The following is a 25,610-nucleotide window of genomic DNA, read 5'->3' on the forward strand; positions in this document are numbered from 1 at the left end:
CAGGCAGCCAGCACGCTCGCTCAGTGGTGCTGGGCAAGCACCAGAGGGCAAACATCCCTCTGGTGTAAGGAGCAGTGAGCATCACCTGGAGCAGGGGCAACTAGGGAAAACAGGAGGAAAGCAAAGTTGCGTTATAGCGAATGCACCAACTTGTAGCATCTTCTCCTTTAAACTTTCTTCTGTTTTAACATTTCATCACTTTAGGGTCTGTTGTTTTTGTTCAGTTCACATGTTTTGGATACCAAAAATAAGTGGGTCAGTTTTATTCTGTAAATCTGTATGCATTAGCACAACAACATTGTGCTGAGGTTTCCAAAAAAGCTGTTCTTAAATAATTCATAGAAGCATTTGACTTCATTTTTCCAAATTCTGAATGTGCAGACTAGTTTGTTTCCCAAGTTTAAGGGAACCCAGCATTTAGATAACATTCGTTTTTCTTTCTTTCTTCTCTAAGTTTTTTAATGTCGTGCAGCGGTCAGGACATGGCTTGCCTGCTGGCCTCCTCGCAGTATTGCACTGCAGTGTAATCTCTCCAGGCAGATGCTGCTGGTTTTGTGGATGAAGAAAATAAAGGTTTAGGGATTTTTCTTCACAAGTTGTGAGACAATAGATGTGGATACTGATTGTAGGGTACGTGGTCATCCAGCTGAGTGAGTGCAATCCAAGTTGGGAAATCCACCAGGCTCCTGTTGCCTGCTGTGGGAAACGTGGGTCCAGAAAGGTCACAATGTTGGAGTGCACAAGTGCAGTGGCAGGATCCTGTTTTGTCCGAGGTTTGGGGATAAATCCTGCGTGCTGTGAAATAACCCCTGGCAAGGGTGGTGGCTCTTCTTTTGTAACAGCTGTGAACCAAACATTAGCTGGCACTCGGGAATTCAAGCAAACACTTACAATTGTTCCCTCTCTTTCCCTTTCTGCTCTAGCTCTGGGATTGTACACAGTAAACGCGGTATATGGAGATACCATCACTATGCCTTGTCGTCTAGAAGTACCAGATGGTCTTATGTTTGGAAAATGGAAATATGTAAGTATAGCTTATCTTTACATTCATTAGAGCTGGTATAAGAAGGTATGTATTTTTTGTGTATGAGATTGTCAGATTCCGATCGGTAGGATTTCTGCTTCAGATACAAAGGCTTTTATTCCTGTGTTTGTAAAACTGCAAGATCCCAATCCGCATAATTTCTGCCAAGCCTAGATTAGAGGTTTGAGGAATTAATCTCATTGTTTAAGAGAAATAATTATCCGGGAGTTCTCTGCCAACCGGTATTAGGGACCTGGCATGTTACCCGGCGGTGCCTGGCTGACTGGACAGAGCTGTCCTTGTACGTGTGCGTACTTCTGCAGTGGGCTGCCTCCATCCCCGGGCAGGCACCGTCCCTGAGTTCTGTCAGTCATTCGGCAGCGTTTTGTGCGTCGCTGTGTTTAACACACCCCGAAGAAGAGGGCAGAGCTGACCTGAACAGAGTTGCTGGTGGTTTCTCTCTGATATTTCTGGCGCTCAGAGAACAAAGGCAGAAACTTGGGTGCTCGCCTGGTCGCCTTGGTCAGCCTGTGGGAGAAACACCGTGGGATGTGCCACTTCTGTATGCCATCCGTATCCCAGGCCAAAAGGGGAATAAACATATCAAAGTCAAATGAAACCTGCAAACATACATGGAAAAAAACCCACTGCAACGTCAAAACCCTTTTGCTTCTTAGACTGCCATCGGGACAGCTGGTTTGCCTGTTTCTGTGAAGTTGATCTAAACCTTCTCTCATCCTCAAACCAAAATGTTACCAGCAATAGCAGGTGATTGTTACTACAACAGTGGATTAAAAAATATGTAGTTCTCTCTCTCTCTGTAAATGGCATGCACCAGCCTACAGCCGGTGGGTCTGCTTCTGGGAGGGTCTGTAATCCCACTCAGCTCCTTCCCTCGTACCTGGAGGTTCGCAGCTTTTGCAGCCCTCGTCTGCTCAGGAGTTCCTCCTCCACAAACATGCTTTGGGAAATGAACTCAGAAGTCTGCAGAGAACGTTTCTTCAAAAAGGGAAGGTGAAACTGTGTCACATAAGCGTTCAGAAGATGCAGTCCCTACATTGTGCAGTGTGCAGGCTGCTGACTTTTCTTGGAAAGACACAAGTCCATCTCTATGAAGATGCAAAGCTGTTTTGGGAAAAAGAAATGCATTATCTCTTCCTCGTTCATTTGGATTGCTCATCTCAGACAAGTACCAAGCAGCAAATGGAGGTGTTACAGCTTCTTCTAACTGGAAAGGGACACAAAAGCTAACATGCAAAAAAACCCCCTGTGTAGTTGCTGTTGTATGAAATTGTTGACACAGCCTACACAAGAAGTGATACTCGTTCTCCCAGGAGAGCCCCCAGCATAGCAATGCTTGTTTGTACTGGGGGAAGGAGGGTTGGTTTAGGGGTTGGTTTTTTTCATTGGGTGATTATTTTATTGGAAGGAGGCACTCTATGGTCTGCTCTGCTGCCTTGGGAGTAGTGGTTGGGGTTCCTGGCAGGGAGCCCAGGGGTACTGGGAGGCTTGCCCCCCATGGCAGGAGCAGGCATAACCCTACGGAGTTAAGGGCTGGTTTGCACTTGACATCCGACTTCTTGTGTATCGAGCCAAGGCAATGCTTTCTTTCCTGTGTGACGGACATCTAGAGTAATCCAAGAGTTAAAAGTGCGAGAAGGAGAAATACTATAAGGGAATTTAAACTGCACGTTAGCTGTTGCCTCCTGCTCTCTGCCCAGCTCTAACACCACTCATCTCTTGTCACAGCATCATCATGCTTTTTGTGGGCTCCACAGTCAAGCTGCAGTATTGTGCTGGGAACACTGCTCGCATCAGTGCTGCGAGGTGCAGGGGATGAAAGGGAATGAAACCCCCTTCCAGCCCCCAGCACAACACTGAAGGTGAAGGTGGAGCCAGCCTTTCACCTCACTTTAAACAAAGGCAAGCACTGCCTGTCCCTGCTGCGGGTGTGTGTAAGGAGTGGGGAACCAAGTCCCACAGAACTCCACCCATAACTTTGTCTCTCGTAAATACAAATTTTAGCTGCGGGAGGTGTGTGTGAGGCCATCAGCTTTGTATTCCTTCTTAGGATGGCACCTGCATACTGATTAATATAAGGAGGTTGTCTAGAAAATATTTTGCAGATTATCCTGACATGCATAAATAACAATATTTGATTGTATGTATATTCCTATGCCACAAACTCTTGGGTCCTTTAAAAACAAAGGGAAGAAAAAGAATCTTAAAACTAATTTAGAATGAAATAGGCAGTTATGCCTGATTAAATCTCGCATTTGGAATGAAGTCGGAATATCCCAGACAAACAATATGAATATGTAAAACAATGATGGGAAAAAAATAGGGAACTGAGGCTTTTGAGCCTAGATCACAGATGCTTCTGTTTCAAATACTTTTTCATAAAGACAGAGGCATGTGGTGCCAGAACTACCAGCCTTCATCAGAGAAAGTCTTGTGCTATGCTGAGATTGAGCCAAAGGATTGAAATTATTTCTATTGATGATGTTCTCAATATGTGCCACGGCAGTCTTAAACTACCTCTCGTATTACACTGTATTTCTTGTTTGTGCAGCAGAAATTAATCAGGAAAAAACCCCACCATCTGATGTAGTTTTCAGATTTTGTTTTAATTATGGGCTCGTACCAATTGCAGATCTTCAGGAACTTGTAAATGAATATTTATGCAAAACAGAGGTGTTTATCCTTTTATTATAGGAAATGCCAAATGGATCTCCAGTATTTATTGCCTTCAGATCATCAACAAAAAAAAATGTACAGTATGATGATGTACCAGACTACAAAGACAGGTTGAGTCTCTCAGAAAACTATACATTATCCATCAGGAACGCACGGATCAGCGATGAAAAGAGATTTGTGTGTATGCTAGTTACAGAAGATGATGTTTCTGAAGAGCCAACGATAGTCAAAGTCTTCAGTAAGTAAATCTAGTTGTTATTACTGTTAACATTCATCAGCATCTGAATCGTAAATTACAGGAACTTTTGTTTAAGGGAAAGATTAAAGCCAAGAAAGTAAGTTTGGCTGAGTAAATTACTAAGACTAGCAATTTCTGCGGCTTTCAAAAATGTAATCTACTGGTGGCATTTGTGTAACAGGACTGCCTGCACTTGCAGTTTATTCATGATAAGTGCTGGCTCAAAGAGAATTTTAGGCTTTGATAATGACTCACTTATGTGATGTCATTTGGCCTTGGAAATGAAAAATGTAAAATTAGCACTGATTATTTTCCATTTGTTCTCCGAGCGAATTTTTCTGCAGGAGGGAAGCATTAACTGTGTGCGGTCTGCAGGATTAGATCGAGGCGAGGTTTAAAGCATCTCCGAGCAGCCAGTATGCAGCAGTATGAGCGGGGAGGGAGGCAGCGAGGGGCTGGCAAACCAGTTGCCAGCGCCAAATGTTGATGTTGTCCCCTGCTTGAACCACCAGGAGGAACAGCAATCCGTGGCAAAGTTTAGTGGCATTCGAGGCGATGCGATGGAAACGTGGACAAACCTGGCCACTTCCGAGCAGAGATGCAGCCCCTCGCAGAGGTGGCCCTCAGCCCTTGGCTAGCACTGATGCTGCCTGGTGACGGCAGTGGCTGTCTTCTTCAGCTTGATTGTTTTATATGTCTTTTTTTTTTTTTTTTTTTTTTTTTGGCCTTTGTCACTCTTCAGATGCTGGTTTACGCAGTCAAAGTAAGCCTTTGTGGTGGGAACGTGCTGACTGCAGGGTTGGGCATTTCAGAGACCACATTTGTGCTTGGAAAACCCGGCTGCACGCTTTGGAAGGGCAGCCCTACGCTTTTCCCGGGGAGAAGGTGTCAGGGAGCCATCGGTGGTGTCACGGCAGGAGTCTGTCAGTGGCAGAAATGAGTTTGAAGCTAGATTAGGAGTCAACAGTAATTCCTTTCCCTCTTTTCACTTTCAATTTGTCTGCAAGAACAATCGAATTAGTGACAACAGGGAGGAGTGTGCTGGGAGCACGCATAGTAAACACAGTGCTTCGGAGGAAATGATAAAGAATTATCATGTTTACTTATTGCACAGCAGTAAATATGTAGATGAGACAGTGGTATATGGTGAAATGAAATGCTAACTGCTTGAATTACTGTGTACTGTACTAAATATTAACACAGTGCTAACTCAGCCGTGGAGCACAGCTTGTATATTTTATTTTATGCATTAATACTAATAGAGAAAGCTTCTGTTTACTGAGAAAGATAAGAATGGAGGATGCCACACATGCAGTATCATAGAATTGTTTTGATTGGAAAAGACCTTTAAGACCATCAAGTCCAGCTGTTAACCCGGCACTGCCAAGGCCACCACTGAACCATGTCCCTGAGTGCCATGGCTGCATGGCAGGGACGTGACTCCGCCACCTCCCTGGGCAGCTTGTGCCAGTGCCTGGCCACCCTTTCGGTGAAGACGTTCCTAATATCCAACATAAACCTCCCCTGGTGCAACTTGAGGCTGGTTCCTCTTGTCTTGTTGCTTCTTTACGTGGTAGAAGAGACCAACCCCCCCTCGCCACCACCTCCTGTCAGGTGGCTGTAGGGAGCGAGAAGGTCCCCCCTGAGCCCCCTTTTCCCTGGGCTGAGCACCCCCAGCTCCCCCAGCTGCTCCTTACAGGCCAGCTGAGCACTGCAAGAAGAGGTTACCTTTGCAGTTCTTCATTTTGAATTCACAACATTATGTAGGGTTCTCTGAACATTTCTTCGCATTTAACTTCCTTGAGCCTGCTTTTTGGGTTTTCTTGGGGGTTTTTTTTGCTTGTTCTAATTACAAAAGAGTTCAGAGCAGCCTGCAAGCTTTGTCTATTTAACCTGTGGAGTTTATTTAACTTGTTGAAGCACAGGTAGAGAGCAGGGCTGCAGCAGGTGTGAACCCTCATAAACCAAAGTCTTGCGCCCCTGAAACTCAGCTGCATCCCCGAAGTGGTGAGGGAGGCTCTGTTTCGCTGGAGCTTGCCATGTCCTCAGCTGTGCTACCTGATTAACTCAGAACTAACGAGCTGCAATGGCTCATTGCACAGGTACCACCTGCTAGTCTCACTCACCGGACCACTCAAACAAGCTCTACCAGCTTTCCAGATGGATCCTGTCAGCATCTTTTTGCTGAAAATCAATGGCTAGTTTCCAGCGTGGAGCAGCCCAGCGGACAGGAGCTGTGGTCCAGCCACACCGATGCCTGGCTTTTGCAGGCAGTGAGCTCTATTCCTCTGTATTGTAGGGCCTATATGGAGTTGCAAAGTACTTTGGCAAGCCCTTAAGCTGAGAGACAAGCAGTGTGCTGAAGCTGCAAACCCACCAAAGTGAGCTCCACTGCTGCCAAGTTTACAATTTCTTCTCGCAGAGCTAGTAAATGCCAGATATGTCTTTGGTAGTAAATTACCTTGGAGCCCCTGCTGTGGCCAGGGGGTCTGGCAGCAGGCGGTTCCCTTCAGAGCGGCTCAGGGAGAGCAGGTGGTGGGCTCCCAACTGCGGCATCGTCACCACAGCATGCAAAAAACCACACAGGGACCATGGAGCTGGGGGTCCTCCCGTTGGTCACAGCCCTGCAGGGGGTCCCCAGCACGAAAGGTCTGTGTTCTCAAACCAGTCCTGGGGGAGATGAAGGGAGGGAAAGGAAGCAAAGCAGAGGAGGGGGGAGGATGGTGGTGTGGTTTGTGGTTTCGATCAGTGGGTGAGTGTGACAGGCAGCCAACTGTGCCTGTTTATGCGACCCAAAGATCTGAACCAGAGGGGCCTGTTAATGGTCTTGTAAAACCACATTTGCTTGAATTGACATGAAATTATTTGCCCTGGACAGGTTCTTAGAGAAAATAGGTTACCCTTTTTCCTTTAAAACTAACAAAGGACAAATAAAAATGCACATATCTTTAAAAAAACAAATACCCTTTATTAGCCCTTTGAAGAAATTGCAATGGTTTTGGTGTATAGCTTTGGCTATTTCTTTTGTTTCTTTTTGATTTTTGCCACAAGCAAAGTTGTTTGCAAATGTCGAATGAATGGCTTTTGTTGCCTTTCATTTCCCTTTTGAGCTGTTGTTGCTGCATCGTGGCATAATCTTCCAAGCGAAGAATATCTGTGCATTCGCACATATCCCGACACATACACATACCTGCAGATGCGCACAGAGCAAAGGGATTCTTTTGGAAACGGGAGGCTTGCCACCCCTGCCGCAGCTGGCGTGGTGCACCTGTGCGTTAGCAACTTCAGCAGGGTGCGGAGATCTTGGCCAGATAGCGTGAAGTTGGCTTTGGGCTGGGGTTACTGACATCCCAGCACATTATTTCATAGGGAGCTTGATTTGGGAAAAAGGTCCTGTAAGCTGGCATGGTTAAGGATGTTTCAGTCTGTAAAAGTATAAAGTACACTTACTTAAGCAGTATAGCTAGGGTGGAGAGGCTTCTTTGGCTGTATAAACATTGATTCCCCCCACACACTCTTCCGCTCTTCTTTTAAAAGTGTGGGGAAAACTGTCTCTTTTGGAGATGAAGATTTGCATTCCGGGCTTCAGGCCAAACTATTTTAACAGACAAGTTATATAGTCTCTAGAAAGTAGCCTTTTATGATGGAAACACTGATAGATCCTCCACTTTGGCAAGCTAAGAGGTCCATCTACCATAATAAAGGTAAACAAGAAGACATACTGACACTGAAGAAAAAAATATTTTTTTTTAAGAGAGTCATAACTAACTCAGAATCAGTTGAAGTAATTACACTTATCTCTATCATCTGGATTTCTGAAACGTAACAATCCCAGTTAGGAAAAATAAACATTAGAAGAATGATTAGGTTGATTTTGTTCCTTTATATGTGGCAGCTCAGCCACAGTACTACCCACAGTAAGGCCGCTTTTCTGTTGCTATAGTTTCTGTACCACTGGTTCCTCCTCCAGCATGTGTATCACATAAATCAGATAGATCAGATCAGGTTCTCTCCTCCCAGCTGCTGAACTAGTCTGCCTGGCTAAAATACGTATTGTCAGAATGCATGGAACTCATGGAACTCATGACAGGAGGTATGACACATTTTAAGGTGATGGCTTTTCCTTTTCAATCCATTTGCTAATATTGAGGTAGAAGTATCTCGCTTTTTCTTCTTTTAGTGGCAAAGCGTAGGTAAGACTATGCCAGGCCAGATGGTACCATTTAGCCTCAAGGTCTATGTATCTTGTAGTAACTTTCTGCTTTTCAAACAGCTGTCTGTGCTCCCTTCACTAGTACTTTTATCCTGTTTGTGTTTTAGAACAACCCTCTCAACCAGAAATCTTACATCAAGCAGACTTCTTAGAAACAGAGAAGCTACAAATGGTAAGAGCAGCATTCTCCTCCCGAGTTACGTGCCTGATGGTTGCCTGAAGTTCACAGCCAAGACAGAGAGGCGGCGGGCTGAGGCTTGGGGGGTGCGTGTGCTGCGTGCCCACCTGCCTCTGCGCAGCTGTGGTCCGTGGCCAGGCTGAGCACAGCAGCTCCCTTGCTGCTGCTGCGTTAGCCCTGCCCGGCTCTGCAAACAGCGGCCGTCCTGGGCTTAGAGCCACCACTGAACCCTCTTCCAAAGCATGCCTGAGCCTTGCTGGTGGGATGTGTCCTATTAAAGAAAAACAATTGGGGTTAAGGATTTGAACTTTCTGGCAATTTTTACCCAAAGCAGCATAAGCGAAAATAGAATTATATTAAAACATAGTGGAGAAAAAGAGCAACTAATTCCTTTCTGTTTTGCAGCTCGGAGAGTGCGTTGCAAGGGACAGTTATCCTGAAGGCAATGTTACATGGTACAAAAATGGGAGAGTTCTGCAGCCTGTGGATGAAGGTACGTTTCTGTAGTGGCCAGGCACAGGCAGGGGTATGCCCCAAGAGCTGTGTTCAGAGGGGCTGCTCTACTTTGGTCAGAGGTGTTGTTCCATTGAGGAAACTACTCACGTGGAAAGATGAAACTGGAAGGAAAGTTTGGGGCTTTGAGGAGCACCCAAGCTATGCCGTATCACCTCTTTCAGTTCCAGCTTTACAACCGCATCATGGGGAGGAGGGGTGCCTTTGGTGGTGCTAGTGCAAAGCTCTTCTCGAGTCTGTGTAGCTAGTGGAAACCTGTATCTGATTTCCAGCTTCTGCTCGTGTATTAGCTGTCTCGGTTTCGTACCTGTCCGGTATTGTGTTGTGGATCATGTATTCATCATCTCCTTATACAGGTATATTTTCTCCAGGATATTTAAGAACGGTGTTTTTCCCTCCCTTTCACCTTTCATTTTGACAGGCTGATCAGACCACAGTATTTTACCGTCTATAAACCAGAGAATGCTTACAAAGTTAAGTCATAAATACAATCCTACAAATTTTTTTTGCCAGCGTCTTTGAGGCCTTCTTTCTGTCTTACAAATTAAGCTGCGATTTGTATTTAAAAAAACACTAGTTTGCAATTAGTTTTTTGTTTTGAGTTGATTTAAAATGTACAGTATGTTAGGGGTATGTTGTTGCTAAAACGTTGCTGGTATATGTCCGTGGCAATACTAAAGGAAAACTGTTTGTGCAGTCTCTTGGGTAATTTGTCATGTTGCTTGCGTGTTTGCAGCCTGATAACAAATGCAGAGCAGGCAACAAAATGTTGGAAAAAGGTTGCAAATTCTGCCTGTGTGACGCTGAACCAGTATTTCCTTTTCAGTTGTGGTCATAAATTTGCAAAAGATTGTGGACAAAGCAACTGGGCTCTTCACCATGACATCATCTCTTCAGTACATGCCCACAAAGGAAGATGCAAATGCCAAGTTTTCTTGCATTGTGACGTATTACGGACCGTCAGGCCAGAAGACAATACAGTCTGAACCAGTTGTCTTTGACGTTCACTGTAAGTTATTAAAAAGCATCTATTGCTGTAGGAGGTCTGCCGCAGGGCAGGGGGGGGCGGGGGGGGGACGGGGACACACAGACCAAAATCGGAGACAGTTTAAAAAATTACAGAGACATTGCTGCTTGGCTGCCAAGCTGGTTTCTTCAGAGCTCATTTGCAGCAAGATGGTCAGAGTACGTTGTCTGTGTAATTTTAAATTTGAATCTTCAGATTTACCTGCGATTTCTTTCTTTCTAACAGTCAAACACTGAATGTTGAGATTACATTGGCAAGGGGAAGGGGGTAACCACAAAAAGTTGCAGTGCAAGGGGCTTTTCAGAACTCGAACAGAAGTTAGAGTGGTTGACCGAGTTGACTTCCTGTGCCCCCTGAAATATGCAATGAACACACAACGCGGGTTTCAGTACAGTCAAATGTTTTTCATTTTTCCCAAGTCAGCACCAAACAGCTAATGCCGCAGGCTGCCTTGCGCAGAGCACAGCACCTTCTCTACAGCTGTAAGGTGCAGATTTTTACATTTAAAATGTATCATTGGAGTATTGGTAGACTTTTAAGCAGAGTGTTTCTGTAAATAATTCCTTCCAACTGGCCTAAGCCTTAAAGGAACTTCCTTACTGTGCTATTGACCCATGTGAAAATGTGAAAATCGTAATTCTCCTTTGAGTGGCCACAACAGGCAGGGGGCAGGGAAAGGGGGTGGTAGCAGGGAGAAAGGGGGGAAGAAGCATTTCAGTCTTGTCAAATGATGCTTGTGAAGGACTGTAGGAGGCAGAAGGTCACAGTGGAATGCAGAGGAGATAGGCAATATGGCCAGCCCCATGTTCTCGTTCTGCACACTTCAGGTATTACCTCAGCTTACAACAGAAAAGCCTCTGTTTTGGGAGTGATAGGCTCTAAGTATACAGTTGGGCATCTAATAGGGTTTTAATAGACATGGTGTGACAGCTCTGTGATCCAGCTGAAAACAAAAAAGATTGCTAAGGCAATGGATTTCTCCAGCTAGCACATGTGCCCCATGGGCTTGAAAATTAAATCCCCTGGCTTGCAGTGGCAGGGTATGCTCTACCTAGGTGGTTGCTTGCTTCTTCACAGGTAATGTTTGTTGGGCTGCAGAACAGGGGATCGGTTTTGACCTTGGTCAGATGAAATCAAACCTTGGAGCAGCTGCTCCTTGGTTTCACCTGGAGAAGCTGGAGTAAATGAAGGTCTTCTTTTCACTAGCTGTTTCTCCAGAATGACAACTGTCACTCCTAATGGGGAAGAAAACCTTTGGAACAGCAGCCATTATCCTTGGAAATAACATACAGATTTCAAGCCTGTGGACTTTAAAGCTAGAGATTTTTTTTTTTTTTTTTTTTTAGTTTAAAGTTGGGTACCAAATATCACTGTTGCGTTTCTTTTCTTTTTTCTGTCATCTGTGGAGCCCCATGGCCATGAATAACTCCTGCTGTGTATGGCAGATGTTCACAGGGAAGAAGTGTAATGACCAGAAAGCATTTTTTGCTATCACTTGCTGAGAGATGCTTTGCTGTCCTCATTTCACGCATTCGGCTACTTCACCTGCTGAGGATGTGGCTCTTGCAGATTTCTGTGATGCACGTACTTCGTGCACCTGCGGTCGTGGACTGCCCAATGCGAGGGAAGAAGAAGGTTGCACAGCACTGCAGAATCGCACCAGATAGCATGTGCGCTCCGTGTTAAAGACTTAATGATTGTTAGACTGGTTCTTTTAAGCCTGGTCTAGTAACAACTTAATTAAGACCGTTCTTCCTCCAGAGACAGGCAGTATCCTTGTGCTGCTGCTCTGGCAGCGCCGGGGGACAGGCACACCCTCAGTGCTGAAGAGTCCTCCAGTGTGAACTTCGCCTGTCGAGTACGGGCTAACCCAATTTCCCTTCTGAGTATTTTCATTTGCAGTAACTTCAATTCCTTACTCTGCTCAAATGCCTCTCCAAATGAATTTGTGAAACTCTTTATTAGCAGACGTCCAGAGCTTCGACAGATGAATTTTGTGATTGATGTTAGTTGATGATAACAACATGTCTGATTTGGTTTTGGGTTTTAATTTAGTTGAGTGGTCCTAATTAGTTTCTTTCTTAATAAATGTGATTTTTTAATGAGTCAAATATAATGGAGATGAAAAAAAAACACCAGACTCTAACTCTAAGAAATGGAAGTTTTTCCGCCTTTTTTTTCAGGTTGTCTGTCAAAACTATTGTGTTTTGTATCTGTGAAGCAAGTAGAAAAAAAATCATAAAGAAGACCTGCTGTTCATTCTTTGCAACTTACCCATTTGTCTTAAAGAAATGGGGAGAGCATGTTTAAAACTATGCCTGCACAAGGTATTTTTTGAAGATACACCTATTCAGTTTGACTGTTTGGTGGGGGTCAGCTCTGGGTTGGTGCAGTCTGTAGTACCGAGGTGTTTAATAGCTAGCTGACGTTGTGGAAGCAGCCAGCTGCTGTAACCTAGTGTGAGAAGAGCTGGATGCTAGTTGGAATTGGATAACTCTAGCTCAGCTAGCGGTAGTTACCAGCTCTGCGTTGCAGCTGTAGCAAGCAAACTACAAAGAGTAGCAGGAGTAAGACAGGAGGATGCTTGGAGCTGGGCAGTTAGGTAGATCTCAGATATCTAAGTTATTTAGAACCTGTTATGCCGGGTTCTGCTCAGCATGGATCAGCGATCCCAGGTCATGTCTGTGAGGCAGAATTCCCAGTCGCGCCCTGTTGTGAAGTCTCTGTCTCGTCATGGATAAACTTCTTTTCGTAACAGGTTAGAGTCAAAACCAGTTTGTACTCATGCTTCTTCCAGCAGTGGTGTTTTCCTTGAAACGACGCAGTCATGGCTGGGTCTGGGATAGCAGGTTTACTGAGTAGCAGCCTTTTGGTGCTGGCTGCCAGGATTTTACTCTTGCAGAAAACAGAATCTCAGGCTGACTGAAGGTAGGATGGGCCAAGCCAGGGATGTGTGCCCCTGAGAGGGAAGATACACCTTCTCTGTGCTGCTCCCCGTATTGGCGATGGCAGGGGAGCGCATTCTGCACGCCGAGCAGCGCGCAGCCTTGCACTGAATGCTGTGTCTTCCTGTCATCAGGTCATGTCTTCCTCAGAAGGGTGACCTCTTCACCTTGGAGAACAATGTAATTAGTCTTTTGCTATTTACTGCTGTGGATTTTATTTCCCGCCCCCCTCCCCAGTTTAGAGAATGATACTAAAAATTTGCTTCTGGTTGATTGCAGTAGATAAAAGGGTAAGGTATTCCGACATGAGACTGGGGGTTTGCAGGAGCGTCATTCTTGTTTAACTGTGTCCATTTTTAATCCAGTTCTGTTCATCTCTGTGGTAAAAACCTGTTCCAAATGAAAGTCCTAAAGGCTTCCTCATTATAATTCATCCCTCTTCAGTCTTGAGACAAAGCCTAAGCAATGCCAGGGTATATCTAGACATCCTTTATGATAACTTTTTTGCATTTGGTCATCTTCACATAAACTCAAGAGAAGTAGAGATGGGTTTCTGCAGTAGGCTCGCTCTCCACAAAGCCCCTGAAAATGTTTTTTTTTGTGGCGCAGCAGCAGCCAAGAGGCATGCGTGTGCTTCCTGGCCAGCTGCTTCATCGCATCCGTGGCATCCCACACCAGCAGCGATGCTGGGCTTCCATTTCCTAGGCCAGCAAAGTTGTGCTTCAGCTCTGAAGCTACGGAGATGGGAGCTGTTCGGAGGTGGGAGGGAGCCGAGGCTGGTGCATCTGAGGAGGGAGGAGGGGGCTTGTTGAAGCCCAGTACCCCTCCTCCAACAAGGAGGAGCGAGGTGCTGTGATAGGGCTCTCAGACACCGAGAGGCCACAGCAGAACGCAGCTCCTGTGATTGAGAAATCTTGTCGCAGAAGACAGAGATGATGAATGCCTTGAGGGCTGGAAGGGCTGTAGAGCACACGCTTCGCTAAACACACAAAATCAACTGTCGGGCAAGGGTTTCTCTGCCGTGTAGATTTTTTTAGTGTCTAATAAGGTGCACTGTACTGTGTCTTAATGCAAGACTGGCATCTTTGATGGAATTTTATTTATTCATTGAAATTAAAACAGTGAGAGTTATCTGCCCATATTATTTCCTTTAATTTTGTTCATTTCACTTTGTTTTTGAAAAATTATATTTAGGCTTCTACTTAGAAAGAATAGCATCTATTAAAGTACACTCTGTCTTCACCTTAAAAAAAATCACCAAAGTAAAATATAAGTTATAGTTCAACTTCACTGAACATGACAGAAGTATGTTACATTTACAGTTCTGTTGACTATGTTAAGGGTCCCATTATGTTCACCAAATTCATCTTTCTGAAAGCCTGTAGTGATCAGCATATAGAATAGGCTGAACGTAGTCGCTTAGTTCGTATTTCTTTCTTTTTAATGCAAGGCGGCTATTATCTAGTACTAATGCGAAGCGTTGACAGCTTCAGTTATTTTTCTGATTGCTGCAGTCCTCCAAACAGTGAGCTTTGCAGAGGACAAGTTAATCCGTCATAATGAAATCGCACATGAAACTCTTCATACTGATCAGGTTGGGTTTTTTTAAGCACGTGACGTGGTTGTACTCATTGCTGTTTCAGCTACAGGTATTTTGGTGAAGAAGAATGAATTTTATACCATATGGATTCTTTGCACTTCATTGAAAAAAATGCAGAAAGTGTGATTAACTTCAGTTCTTTAATAAAAGATCTGTGCATGCAAATACCTTCACCTGCTTGATGATAACATCACATACTCTTCAGCCATGCATACATATGCATAGTGTTACTGTGTGGGGTTTTGGCAGAAGCTATTGAACATATACGTTATTTTCACAGATCCAACAGAGAAGGTGACCATTCAAGTGCTGCCACAAAGCAGTACCATTAAAGAAGGTGATAACATCACTCTGAAGTGCTTGGGGAACGGCAACCCTCCTCCGCAGGAGTTCCTGTTCTACATTCCGGTAAGGCCTGCCTTGCTGTCACTGCACGGTGAAATATTCTGTATCATCCCTTCCCGCAGACATTGCTACATGTCAGTGTAGCCGTGATTTTGTAACAGATGAAGGAAGCGATTCGATGCGACTAAACCTGAGGGCAGACATCAGCCATCATGTCAGACTCCGAGGGCGCCTCACCTGAGCTGGCAAAATGTTTTGAGAAAGAAACTCTTCTTTCCCCCACCCCACCTCAAGTTTTCTGGGGTTAGGACCTACTAAAAATTGCCAGGTTTCATTTCCCGTCATCAGATATTTTGATAGGAAGCAGTTTTGACTAAACCAGTTTAGTGTCTTGAATAAAACCATCTCATATGTTGTCATAACAGTCAAAGATCTAGCAGTGAAAGTACAGGAAATTAGTGCAGCCATTTTCTTGACTTCACAGATGAAACATTTTGTGCAATTTCTTTTCTTTAGTTAATTAATTGTTTAATGGCATAACAACACAAAAAAGAACAAGTGTGACAGCACAGGAGAAAGCGTAGAACAAATCTGTCAAACGCATAGGATGCAGATTGAGAAAAATAAAGTCTTGGGTACCATTAATCTTAGTATTGGTCAAATCCACAGACAGATGTGGTTTTATAGTCCAAGATTCCCAGTCCTGCTTGTCTCTTCTATATCACATCCCATTTTTTTTGTTCCTGCTGCAGTCGTGAGCAGAGCTGATCTTGAGAGAGGCCAAAAGCAGTGGCATGCTTTCAGTTATTTCAAAAACTGCATGTTGCCCTTTGAACGTAATCCTCATCTGCTTTGGGTGGCTCCTGGCATGTCTCAATTGCTGAAGAAGCAGCCAGAGAAACTGGGAGCTGAAGTCCTCTTATCTCGGAACAGCCATTTAGATTCAGCGAGTCATCCTAGGAACACACTAGATGCCAGGGAAAAAAGTCTGTGGTGTCTGTCCCCGCTCCCCTATCACAGCAAGCCAGCTAAACACCTGGGTTTGTCTTATCTCCAGTCTCCCTGCTTCCTGATACGGGTCCTTTCTTTCAAGGAGTGCTGGAATTAGTGATTTCTTTGCAAGGCTCGTGGGTATCATCAATCTCTTGCTGGATTCAGAGATACCAGTTAGGGTTTCCTTCTGTGCTTGCTTCAAAGCTGATCTAAGTGAGTTGGTTGTAACCCCAGGGAAACTGGGGAACTGGGCAGCCAGAAAGCAATGCTGGGTGGCTAATTCAACACACCAGTTTCCATGGATAACTGTGTATAAGATAGCCTATACCCTAACAGGCTCCATACCATGCTGTGGACAGAGCAAGGTTTGCTGGTGCTGTTCAGAGGTGTGTAATGCAGCACACGTCATGTCATGGTTGTTCCTAAACGGAATGCATCGTTCCAGATGCAGATTCAGAAACAAGATTTGTTTTGCTGCAACACTCTTATTCGTAGACTGTTTCAGTCTTTTGTTTTCTCCCTTTTTCTGCTAAACTTTCAAATTTTGATTTTTAATATCTGCTTCAAACAAGTGAGTCATTCAGTTAAAGGAGTAATTGTAGGTGGTTTTAAAACTATGGTGTTATGCAGAAAATAAATCTTAGTGCTATTAATAGGTAATTACACTTAGGCGATGCTGTGTCTATACCTATTTTGGAGTATTTTACCATCCTTACAATAATTTTTTAAAAAAACAGTCTCATCAAAACCTCATGTTTTCAGCAGGCCCGTATACAATACATGTTTTGTTTTCCATCCCCAGGGAGAAACAGAAGGTATAAGAAGCTCAGATACCTATGTAATGACAGATGTGAGGCGAAATGCGACAGGGGAATACAAGTGCTCTCTGACTGACAAAAGCATGATGGACTCGACCACCATCACCGTGCACTGTGAGTCACTGCATTTTGCACTGCTGGTTAAGGTACAAGCCTGGCTTGGACGCTCTGGGATGGTCCCTCTCTGCCTCACTTGGGCAGATCAGTCCAGTCAACCTATGGCAGAACGGGGCGGTGGGGTTGGTTTGAAGCACTGTCGGGTCATTTTTGGTTTTTCTAATGTATTTCTGTTTGAAAACTTTAACTTTCTCAATTCACTGGCTTAGATAAAGATTCACTTTATGCAACCTTTGTACAGTATACAATATTATTGCACTGTTGCATACAGTGAAAACTGGTATTTTACGTTTCACTTGTGAACGTATGTGGCAAATTATTCTCCTCCAGCTGTGCCTTAGAACATATTCAAACACGCAAGCTGGCCAACAGTGCTATCACTGAAGGTCATTCTTCACAGTCAAATTCACATTAGTCTAATATCCTTTCATCTTATCTCAGCGAGGTTGATGTGTACGGAGCCTAGGGAAGAGCCTTAGGGATTCCTTATGTCCACATCAGAGGGGTTGCTCCTTTTAACTTCACCCAGAATCACGAGAGCTGCAGAGTGCAGTAAAGTGGCTTTAGCTGGATACCAGGAGTATTTACTCACACTTTTATCAGCAACACTTTAAAATCAGCCATTTAATTGGTTGAACCATTGAAGCAATGGCTGCTTTTCAGTGGTTGCTTTTAACGTCTTTATGTGAGAAGACAAGAGCAGAAACTCTTTCGGACTTCGCTGTACCACCGCAGGCTGCGAAAGGGGACTCAGGCCAGTGGGATCAGCTTTCCCCTAAAAGCACCGATGGTCCCTAGTCTTCCGAGTAGCATAAATACCCTTAAGAGTTTACACATTCAGAGGGACATGATGGATAATGAAATTTAAAGGCTTGCACAGGAGTTATACCACACATGAAAAGAGACTTCGTGTTTGAATGCTTGGTTTTGATAATATTTTTTTTCTTGGAAAGGGTACAATGCATGCAGAATATACCTGTACACGAATAATTACACTATCGCATTTAATGAATAATTTTCATTTAACAAGTTCATTTGCTGTTTTCCTGCCTGTCCCTTCTCTTTGCCAAGATTAGGGTATGTAAGATCTGAAGAGAGCTCTGTGCTGCTGCCACTAGCTGCCCAGTATCAAAGGTAGCTTGCTGGTAGAATGCTGTGGTATAACTGACCCTTTTATTTTGCTCCAAGTGGATTGCGTGTCTCTTGTACTTCCATAAATAGTTACTCTAATGAATGGCTTCCTCAGCTCCAAGTTATATATAACAACCAGTTTTCCTTTCTTTGCTATTTTGTCTGCATGTGAGAAGAGCTTTACTACACAAGAGAAGCATGTGTTTTCTTGACAGAAGGCTTTCCAGGGTTGGCGGCTGGTGCACCTACTCAGAACACATAGGTACAATCTAGTACCTTGCTGCTTTGCTTCCCTTGGGGTTCACGTTGCTTTGGTTTGTTTCTCTTACACCTCACCTCCGTCTGCGATAAAGCCTTTGCCCGAGTGAGGCGCGGTGGCTGGGAGCAGTTCTGAAATGCCCGGGCCATGCCCTGGCTTTTTAGCTACTTCGATGCCTTGCCTTATGCTGGGCTAAAGCATTTCTGTAATGTGTTTTCTTGTGAGGACTCCTCTCAAAAAGTTATAAAACTCACAGATGCTTTATAATGTCCTCTTTCATCTCTCAATTGCTAACTTTATATTAATTTTCCAGCATAACTCAGTAATTTTTAGTGCTTTCTCCTTCTCGTGTACTTTATATTTTTGGGTTTTTATTATGCCTCCATGATGTTTTTTGTCCTTCAAATATTTATTGATGCCTATCAAATCCTATTTTTACCTCCCTCTTATTTTTATTGCTTACCTTTTCACATACGGATGAACATTCCTGTCTATGCTGTTACACTGAAGAAGCCTTCATTCTGAGTCCGGGCTTTTCGCTTCTTGACATCTAGTCTTGGAACTTTAGCTTTTGGCTTTTTATTATTTTCATTAAAAAAAAAACCAAACCAAACCAAAACAAACAACCACAAAAACACAACAAGAAACAGGCAATATAATAATTTTAGTTTAAATTTGTGAAACTATTTAATTTACACTTCGACTGTAGTGCTTTTTTTTCCCAAACAGATTTTATTGAGCATTATAATTACACTGGTTCCTTTCAGTGTCTAGGTAGGGAAAGCTTCTTGCTGGTATGAAAATTCATTAGCACATTATAGCACACATTATAGCCCTTAAATATATTTGCAACAAAGTACTCTGGCTCAAGACCAAGCTCTTTTTTTTTTTTTTTTTTTGAGATGAATGTAAATTATGAGAGTCTCAGAGAGCTGGAAGTTGACTTTAAAGCATCCAAGTTACCCATAATGTTTAGGGAAATGATTTGTAAAGCAAGTTGAGGGGGAAGGAGAGAGGCGCCCCGTTCCCCGCCGGGCACCAGGGAGAAGCGGAGCCCTGGCCCCTCAGGGCAGCTCCAGCTCCAGCTCCGTGCGCAGGGTCCCGGCTGGAAGCGGCAGAACCGAGTGCTCACGGCAGGCGTGATCTGCCCCTCGACAGCAGGAGAGACCCAACACGATTTCTGTCGTGGCTTTGGGGGTTTTTTACACTAGGTTGTTAATTTTCTGCCAGCACTGTTCCTTGAGTGAGCTGGCCGAGGACCAGATTAGCAAGGATCAGGGCCAGGAAGGAAAAGCGAGCGAGCCGGAGCAAAACCTTGTTTACAAGCGCTTAAACTGCTGGAGAAGCACACCCTGAGCGAGGCAAGGAGAGCGACTGGCAGTGGAGGACGGGCGCTGCTTCCCTCAGCTAGGAAGGAGCAGGAGGCTGGTTCAGCCCACGTCCCCTTTCCTTTGTCCCTTGCTAAAATTATTTCCGCACGTAAAACCCAGCGTGGAGTAGGGCTGTGGGACTTCCTCTTGGTGATGCTTTCTTTTCTGCTAAAACGTGTTTTCTGGGGAGATAGGTTTGCAAACCTTCGAGTGAATTAAAGGTTTTAGAAGTTTAGCATTTTATGTATTTAGGGTTTTTTTTTGTAGCCTTTCCTTGTGCTACAGCCTCATTGCAAATACGGGGAAAATCACCTTTTGAATGTTGCATAGAAAAAATAATCTATTCTCATTATACCAGGAGAAGTTTCTGATTTTCTGCCAGTATCTTTAGGCAGTTCAGACTACAGGCAGGTGCTGTGCATAGTTCTCCCAGTTGTAGCCCAGTATTCCATTGGAGGCCTCCTTGAAATGCCGAGAGCCTGTCCTTGTATGTGCAATAGGGTTTCAAAATGGAAACCTTTGCTCAAGTCTTCCCCACATTAATTCCATACCTTTCTCACATGATGTGGTAATACATGCAGAACGCGCTCTTTGTCTCTTCCCTGTGCTACTTGGTATGCAAAGACAGCACTGAAATCAATGCAAGGCTTCAAGTGAGACCACATGAAGAGCTAGCACATATTGAAAATGGTGCCTGATGAAAAGTTTGTTTATGAAGATCATTTCAAAGCCAAACAGGAAATGTGTGGGAAATTCTTGCAACAAAATTTTTCTTTCAATGGCAAGGAAAATTAATTCTGACAGTTTTCCGTATGCAGGAAATATTTTCTCCTTATACTTCTGTACCAAGAAGAAATTATTTACTAACGGAGCATATAAGTCAAGAGGTAAAAGTAGCTACATCGCATTTCTTTGTGGACACTACAGATAAACTGGCAGAATATGAATCCCAATCAAATTGCTCTATGTAAAGTTCCTAGAGGGGATGCCATGTTAAGCAGTAGCTTAATTTGGTACTTGCTTTATAAATCACCTTGCAAATACTGCTCTGAGCTGTGCAGTTCATCTCGCATACTGTAAATATTCCTGAACTTCTATAACAACCCGGACCGCAGTGTGAGAGGGATCAGCCTCAGTGACACCACGGCAAGGGGAGGGGGGCACAGGCGTGCTGCCCTGGAGGCAGGCTGGGCTGGAGCATCGCTCTGGGCTCAGTGTCAGTCTTGACCGAGATGAAGGCCAAAAATTTAATGAGTTTCTGCTTCCTGGGGCGTATGTGAGAGAAATCCCTCCTGTAGGGTCTTTGGTGATTTCTGGGGTCTGAGGTGCAATCTTGCTTCAGAGAACAACAATTTTAAGTAGATGATAAAGGAAGGTCACCCTGAGGAAAAAAATAAAATAAAATCTTAGCTTCTTCTTCAGCCACCTCTCTGCCTTGGTAGTATTGTGCTCTAGAGTAACAGAGCAAGAAGAAACATCCCATACACCATCTGAATCTGTATAACAGCCGGCGGCTCAGCCCCCCCAGCCGCTCGCTTGCCCTGGGTGGGATGGGGAGAGAATGGGAAGGGTAAATGAGAAAACTCGTGGGCTGGGATAAGGACAGTTCAACGGGCAAAGCCAAAGCGGCGTGCCCAAGCAGAGCCACCCGAGGAATCCCTTCCCCCTGCCACGGCAGGCAGGGGCTCAGCCCCCCCAGGGCAGCAGGGCTCAGCACGCGGGACGGGGCTGGGGAAGGCAAACGCCATCGCTCCCAGCGTGTCCCCCCTCCTGCTTGCCCAGCTTTATGTGCGGAGCGTGGTGTTACATGGTCTGGGATATCCCCTTGGGCAGCGGGGGGCAGCTGTCCCGGCCGTGCCCCCCAGCCCCTTGTGCCCCCCGGCCGGCTCGCTGCTGGGGAGGAAAGGCAGAAGAGGCTCCGTGCAGGCTCTGATCAGCAATTATGAAAACATCCCTGACTTACCCACACTGTTTCCAGCACAAATCTAAAACATAGCCCTGTACCAGCTACTGTGAAAAAACATTAATTCTACCCCAGCCAAAACCAGCATGATACAAATGCTCACTGGTTGAGTCTTCTATTTCTTTTTTTTGTTTTGTTTTTGTTTTTTTCTTTTTCGTTTTTCTCTTTGTTTTTCTTTCTTTTTTTTTAAGCAATGGTAAAATCTGGGGAACCTTGTTAGTTTGGTTGCATTTTCAACTTTGGGGAGGCAGGGGAAGAAATCCCTGTAGGCATACAGAAACAAAATGCCATTTTATCTCTTTGGTAAGAACTTTGCTTTACGCGTGCAGAGATGAAATTACAGTCCATGTGAGCTCTGGGACGAGGCATTAGGCTTGTACCACAGATAATAGTGCAGGCTAACAGTACAGGATGGACCGCAGTAGCTCCCTGGGTTCTGCCTTTAAGTACAACGGTGTTCCCAGGGCAACCACTGAATGCAGCCGGGAGCCGAGTTCCCTGTTTTGTTAAGGAAGACTCACACTTTGCCCTGTCCTCTACTGACTGTGGCTTTGCCTCAAGCTTTTTTTAAACACTGCTAAAAAGCTGAAAGGATGTTTTACAGTACTTTCCGAGCAAGTACTATATTTGTGATAAAATGATGTGCACTTGCTGTTTGAAAGCGTGTGCGTGGGTGCATCTGGGGTAGGCATTCGACCAGGCAACTTGGCGTACAAGCAAGGCGCTCAGAGGGGAAGCAAAAGAGAGGTTTAACTTGGCAAACTGCTTCTTTCTTAGTGTAGGATCTTTTTTTCTTCTTTTTTTTTTTTTTTTAAAAAAAAAAAGAAATCACTAGCCTGCCAAATCTATATAGTTACAAAATCTAGAGCAGTGTTTCCTGATCTTTCTGTTAGCGGCTGTCACCCTGCCTGGTGTCAAACGCAGCCATCGCGGACTGCAATTCCCCTGGAGCCAAAACAGGTCAGGCAAAGCCTGGACTCCGAGTTACACAAAAATGGCTTTTGAAGTTACGAATGAAAAAAATAAATCAAAGGGCCTCATGTGTGGCCCCTCCAACCCTACAATTCAGACTTCTCACCCCTTCAGTCAGTATCATGCCTGTAATTGAGATATCTATATCTATATATAAAATTTTATTTATTTATTTATTTATTTATTTATTTGAGAGATATATATGATTTATTTAATATATATAATACACACCCTGTATTTGACTGTCCTTATCCTCTTTAGATGCTGGGGTTAAACATCAACTTGGTTTATCAGATTCTAGGAGTTACCCCTTGTCCTCCTGTCTGCTTCTCCACACATGGATTTCAGGTTAATCTGCCCCCCCGCACAAGCCCTCCCCTGCAGATACAGTTCTGCCTGGCCCGTAGCGAGCTGCCACCGTAGCAGCCTGTGCTTCCCCCTGCAAGATGCACCAAGATGCACATGGTGCTACATGAAGTTCTCCTGCGGCTTCTTGTACCTCCTCTATCCTTCTTTCCGCAATACAAGGTGAAAAAAAAATTACCCGTTTGCTTCGTGGTTTGTGAGTTTGTGCTTTTCCTTTTAGCCTAGAATTACAGCAAAAACGTTGATGTTCTGCAGTGCCTGTTGTAGAATAATTCTCTCTTCTCCCTTACTTGTGAAATCGACTTACATTTTAATGAAGAAATGGTATCTTGAATTTAATGAGTGCAATTAGTCACATTTTCTTTCCTCGGTAAGCCTTTGAAATGGGCCAGGCTTTCTGAGATTAACTTTTGACAAATGTTCTTTCTATCCCAGATTTGGATTTGCAGCTTACTCCTAGTGGAGAAGTCACAAAACAGATCGGAGAGGCCCTGCCTGTATCGTGCACGATTTCTTCTAGTAGAAATGCAACTGTGTTTTGGATAAAGGTTGGTAATTCATCTACTTCACACTTCATCTGAGTGTTTGCCTCTGCTTATTACTGCTGCTGCCTCACTGCTTAGGAAGGGATGAGTCCTTCGATGGGCTTTTTACAGAATATTGTTAAAACGCATTTAGCACATGGCTAAAATGAGAGCTACTGACTCCAGCTGATGACTGAAAATCAGTTACTGTAATTACCGACTCAGTTGTTCAAAGGGAGAGAAGTAATGCCTAGTGTAACACAAATAAAACTTTTGAAAAGGTCTGTACCAGGCCCTTTGGGAATCAGGTCCCTCTGAGAAGGAAAGCCGCTTTGGAGGAATTCGGATCCCTGAGATGTTTTCTCAGAGGCAAGCTTGGTCTTGGGTCCCATAAACATAATAAAAGGGCAAGGCAGGCTGAGCGATCAGGTATTAGCAATCGGTGTTCAGTGGCTGGTGGCGAAGGTAGCTATCACAGATGGTAGATTTCAATTAATGAAAAATAGCGATACCTGATGGGCATTCAGTAGCATATGTTGATCTCAAAAGCGTGTCCTAGAGAACAGGTTGTGTCTCAAGCAGTTTGTACCATCAGGGGTTTTGGCCAGCCTACTATAAAAGCTCAGAACTAATAACTGCTCCCATCCATGTCCTTGATCTGCCAGTGACGTTGTTCGAGAAGTAGAGAGGTGGCTTTTATAAATCTCTGGTAGTTCCCACTTCTCACGCCGTTACATTGCAGTCAGCTACTCCAATGTAGTTACTAAGGAGGGAACACTTTAAGAATTAGGCTTTAATCTACCCAAGCACATGAAAAATTCTGTTGATAGCAGTCATGTTTGTAATTTAGCAGTTAATGTATTCTGAGTTAGGATTCACAGGCGTTAACTCCTTACTTTATCAGGACAATACCAGAATGCAAACAAGTCCATCATTTTCAAGCCTTCAGTATCAAGATGCTGGAAACTACATCTGCGAAACTACTCTACAGGAGGTTGAAGGGTTAAAGAAAAGAAAGACACTTAAACTTATTGTGGAAGGTAAGGGAGCAGATAGCTATGATTATTAATTGTCCTTTTCAAACAAAATGGTTAACACTAATATTGTTCTTGTAGGAAAACCTCAAATCAAAATGACAAAGAAAACCAACACAAATAAAATGTCTAAAACAATTATCTGCCATGTGGAAGGTTTCCCCAAACCAGCAGTGCAATGGACAGTTACCGGCACTGGAAGCATCATAAATAAAGCAAGTATCTATCTTACTCCTTTATTCACCAAAAGATAGTGCATAGGAGGTACAATTTAAAATCAAGAAACGTTTTCCAGGTAGTGAGACTGAAGAAACTAAGCCTTTTCATTTACCTAAGCGAAGGTTAAGTGGTAGCTGATGCTACATAGTACTCACATGGATGATTTCTGATGATAAAGGTCTTTTGAATAGAGCAGGGGAAGGCACAGAACACCCGCTGGCTACAAGCCGAAGCTGGAAGGAAAAAGCAAAGTTTACAAATGAAATACGCATTTTTAAGCTAAGGCACTTAGTCATCTTATCTGGGTAATATGGTGATTTTCCCATTGCATAAAGAATTTACAAATAATGATTTAACTATAGAACCTGCATTAGAAAGCAAATGGGTACTTGATGTAGGCATTAACTGGGTGAAATGTAATGAAATGTGGCAAGTACAAGACAGAAAATACAGACAATGCAGTTCCTTATGGGCTTTGCAGTTTTCATCCTAATTTTTATAGTTGTTTTTGTATGGTTATACCTGTAGTTTCTCACTGGCAACAATAGCATAATGCAGTCATCCTGGGGGAGAAATGAGGAGTACCCATATGCAGCAGGAAAAATATCTGGAAAATAAACAAACTGCAGTATTTTCATATTGATTACCAAATCACATGCAAGGCATTGCCACGTTTTGCCTTGGCAGGAAAAATAAATGAGACATACATACAGTCAGAGACTGGAAGTACAATGCACAGTGCTCCTGTAGATTTCGTTACTCCATTCGGTTTTGCTTTAAGCCTACAGAAATTACGTATAGCTGTCAAAATTTGTCTTATTTACTCCAAGCTATAGCGCAGGAATTGTCTTGAAGCTATATAAATGATTGAAAATAATTTTCTCTAGGCATTGTATTAATCTAAGAATGATGTACAGCAAACGTAAGGAACACCTTCACATCACTATTTTTGCAGTGCAGGTGCTGCAGGTACTAAATACAAGCAGTTTGGCAAAATAACACGTAGTGTGGAAACAGCTTGGAAAAGCTAGAAAGTGGAAAACTTCCAGTGATTGTTTTCCTTA

The 25,610-nt window shown here is 43.9% G+C and overlaps 1 protein-coding gene across 2 annotated transcripts in view; it reads left to right on the forward strand.

Annotated features, from left to right (window-relative positions):
* Positions 1–25,610, forward strand: part of ALCAM (activated leukocyte cell adhesion molecule) — a 124,587-nt gene that overhangs the window by 85,988 nt on the left and 12,989 nt on the right. For both annotated transcript variants that reach the window (XM_055802390.1, XM_055802391.1), the window contains exons 2-11: positions 924–1,024; positions 3,740–3,959; positions 8,280–8,344; positions 8,756–8,843; positions 9,690–9,872; positions 14,716–14,843; positions 16,576–16,705; positions 23,205–23,317; positions 24,198–24,333; positions 24,409–24,546. In XM_055802390.1, coding sequence (XP_055658365.1) covers positions 924–1,024; positions 3,740–3,959; positions 8,280–8,344; positions 8,756–8,843; positions 9,690–9,872; positions 14,716–14,843; positions 16,576–16,705; positions 23,205–23,317; positions 24,198–24,333; positions 24,409–24,546 — 1,302 coding nt within the window. The remainder of the gene's footprint in view (positions 1–923; positions 1,025–3,739; positions 3,960–8,279; positions 8,345–8,755; positions 8,844–9,689; positions 9,873–14,715; positions 14,844–16,575; positions 16,706–23,204; positions 23,318–24,197; positions 24,334–24,408; positions 24,547–25,610) is intronic.

The sequence above is a fragment of the Falco peregrinus genome, chromosome 4 (assembly GCF_023634155.1).
Source record: "Falco peregrinus isolate bFalPer1 chromosome 4, bFalPer1.pri, whole genome shotgun sequence".
Lineage (NCBI taxonomy): Eukaryota > Metazoa > Chordata > Aves > Falconiformes > Falconidae > Falco > Falco peregrinus.